The sequence below is a fragment of the Humulus lupulus genome, chromosome 3 (genome assembly GCF_963169125.1).
Source record: "Humulus lupulus chromosome 3, drHumLupu1.1, whole genome shotgun sequence".
Classification (NCBI taxonomy): domain Eukaryota; kingdom Viridiplantae; phylum Streptophyta; class Magnoliopsida; order Rosales; family Cannabaceae; genus Humulus; species Humulus lupulus.
This window is the reverse complement of record NC_084795.1, coordinates 91,187,621-91,189,038: the sequence shown is the minus strand read 5'-3', so window position 1 is coordinate 91,189,038 and position 1,418 is coordinate 91,187,621. Positions and strand designations below refer to the sequence as shown.

Genomic DNA, 1,418 nt, shown 5'->3' with positions numbered 1-1,418 from the left:
TTTGGCTTTCTAAGTAGCAGGTTTTTCCCTATCAGGTTTTGCAGCACCTCCAGCTGGTTTTGCAGTAGCTGTGGCCTTGCCATTCTTGTTATTTCTCTCACTCCTCTTGTTGCTCTTCGAGGATAAAGCTAAGTTAGCTTCTCCAAGAGTGACCTCAGTAGCAGCAGCAGGCTTCTTGTCATGTCCTTTACTTGGTCCACCATTGATACCTTCAAACATTTGAAGCTCGTTCGTGAGTTGAGTCATTCCGTACTTCAGTTTTTTTTAGTAAGTAGTTGGTGGTGAATGGAAGAAAACTAGGAGCAAAGACTATTCAGAATAAGCCCCACTTGAGTTTCCTTGTCTATGGTGGCTCCGTGTAATTCTGCCTCTTGAAAGTAGTTCGTCATCTTGATGAAGTGATCACGAACATGCATTCCAGGCGCCATCCTGGCTTTAACATACTTCTTCGTTGCCTCGAAATGAGCTTGTCCAGATTTGGGTCCGAACATTTCTTGAAGTTGCTCCATGATTTCATAGGTAGTTTTGACATCCTCCAGCTTCGTCCTTAGTGTGTCCGACATGCTAGCTAGCATGTACACCTTGGCTTTGTTGTTGGTAGTGAGCCAACGCTTGTACTTCTCCCTTGATTCTTTTGAAGATAAATCACCAGGGACATCAGGGAAAACTTCAGTCATAACAAACTTGGAGTTGTCGTCGATCAACACAATGTTGATGTTTGACTTCTATTTGGGAAAATTCTCTCCAGTGAGAAGTTCCTTGGAGAGAAGGAAGATAATGGGATTCAACATAGAGCTATAATTATCAATAAGTAGAAATCAATGTGTTGTTTAACAAACATTTAATCACATAAATATTCAGAATTAACTCAAACATATAAAATATGCATAGATATGTAAAATACTAAAAAATAAATAGCTACTACATCTAAGGTATTTTAACTAGCCATGACTAATGTGAACACCATATGCATAGTCTATAAGGGTTTGATCTATAACTATCTATCCTAAGAAATTTAACCTTGTTAAAAGTCCAGTGAACACCATCCGTAGGGAGACGTAATCAAAGCGCCATAAGGCCCCACTAAATTCTAACCTTGTTAAATTAACGGTGGAGATCGAATTTCAAAAATTAAAGCTCATTATTTTAATTTAGTATTTTCCTTGTGAAATTTATAAAACTAGGTTTTTTATATTATTTAAAATAATTAATAACTTTAGTATAAATTTCTTTTAATTCTAAAATATCTATTTAAATCCACTTTAAATATTTAGAATTACTGTGTTACTAATCAATTAATTTAGGTTCAACTAGAATTAACCTAATACAATCAAGTCCAACTTAGGTAAATGAGCCTTAACAATTTGGGCTTGCATGGAGGAAGGATGGATCCAGTATGTCGTTTCCACTACAAGGCC

At 36.5% G+C, this 1,418-nt stretch overlaps 1 protein-coding gene across 1 annotated transcript; it reads right to left on the bottom strand.

Moving 5' to 3' along the window:
• Positions 1-296: 296 nt before the first annotated feature.
• LOC133824667 (uncharacterized) lies at positions 297-677 on the bottom strand. Its single transcript, XM_062257629.1, has one exon. It carries the CDS (start codon positions 675-677, stop codon positions 297-299), a length of 381 nt encoding a protein of 126 aa, XP_062113613.1.
• Between the last annotated feature and the right edge of the window lie 741 nt (positions 678-1,418).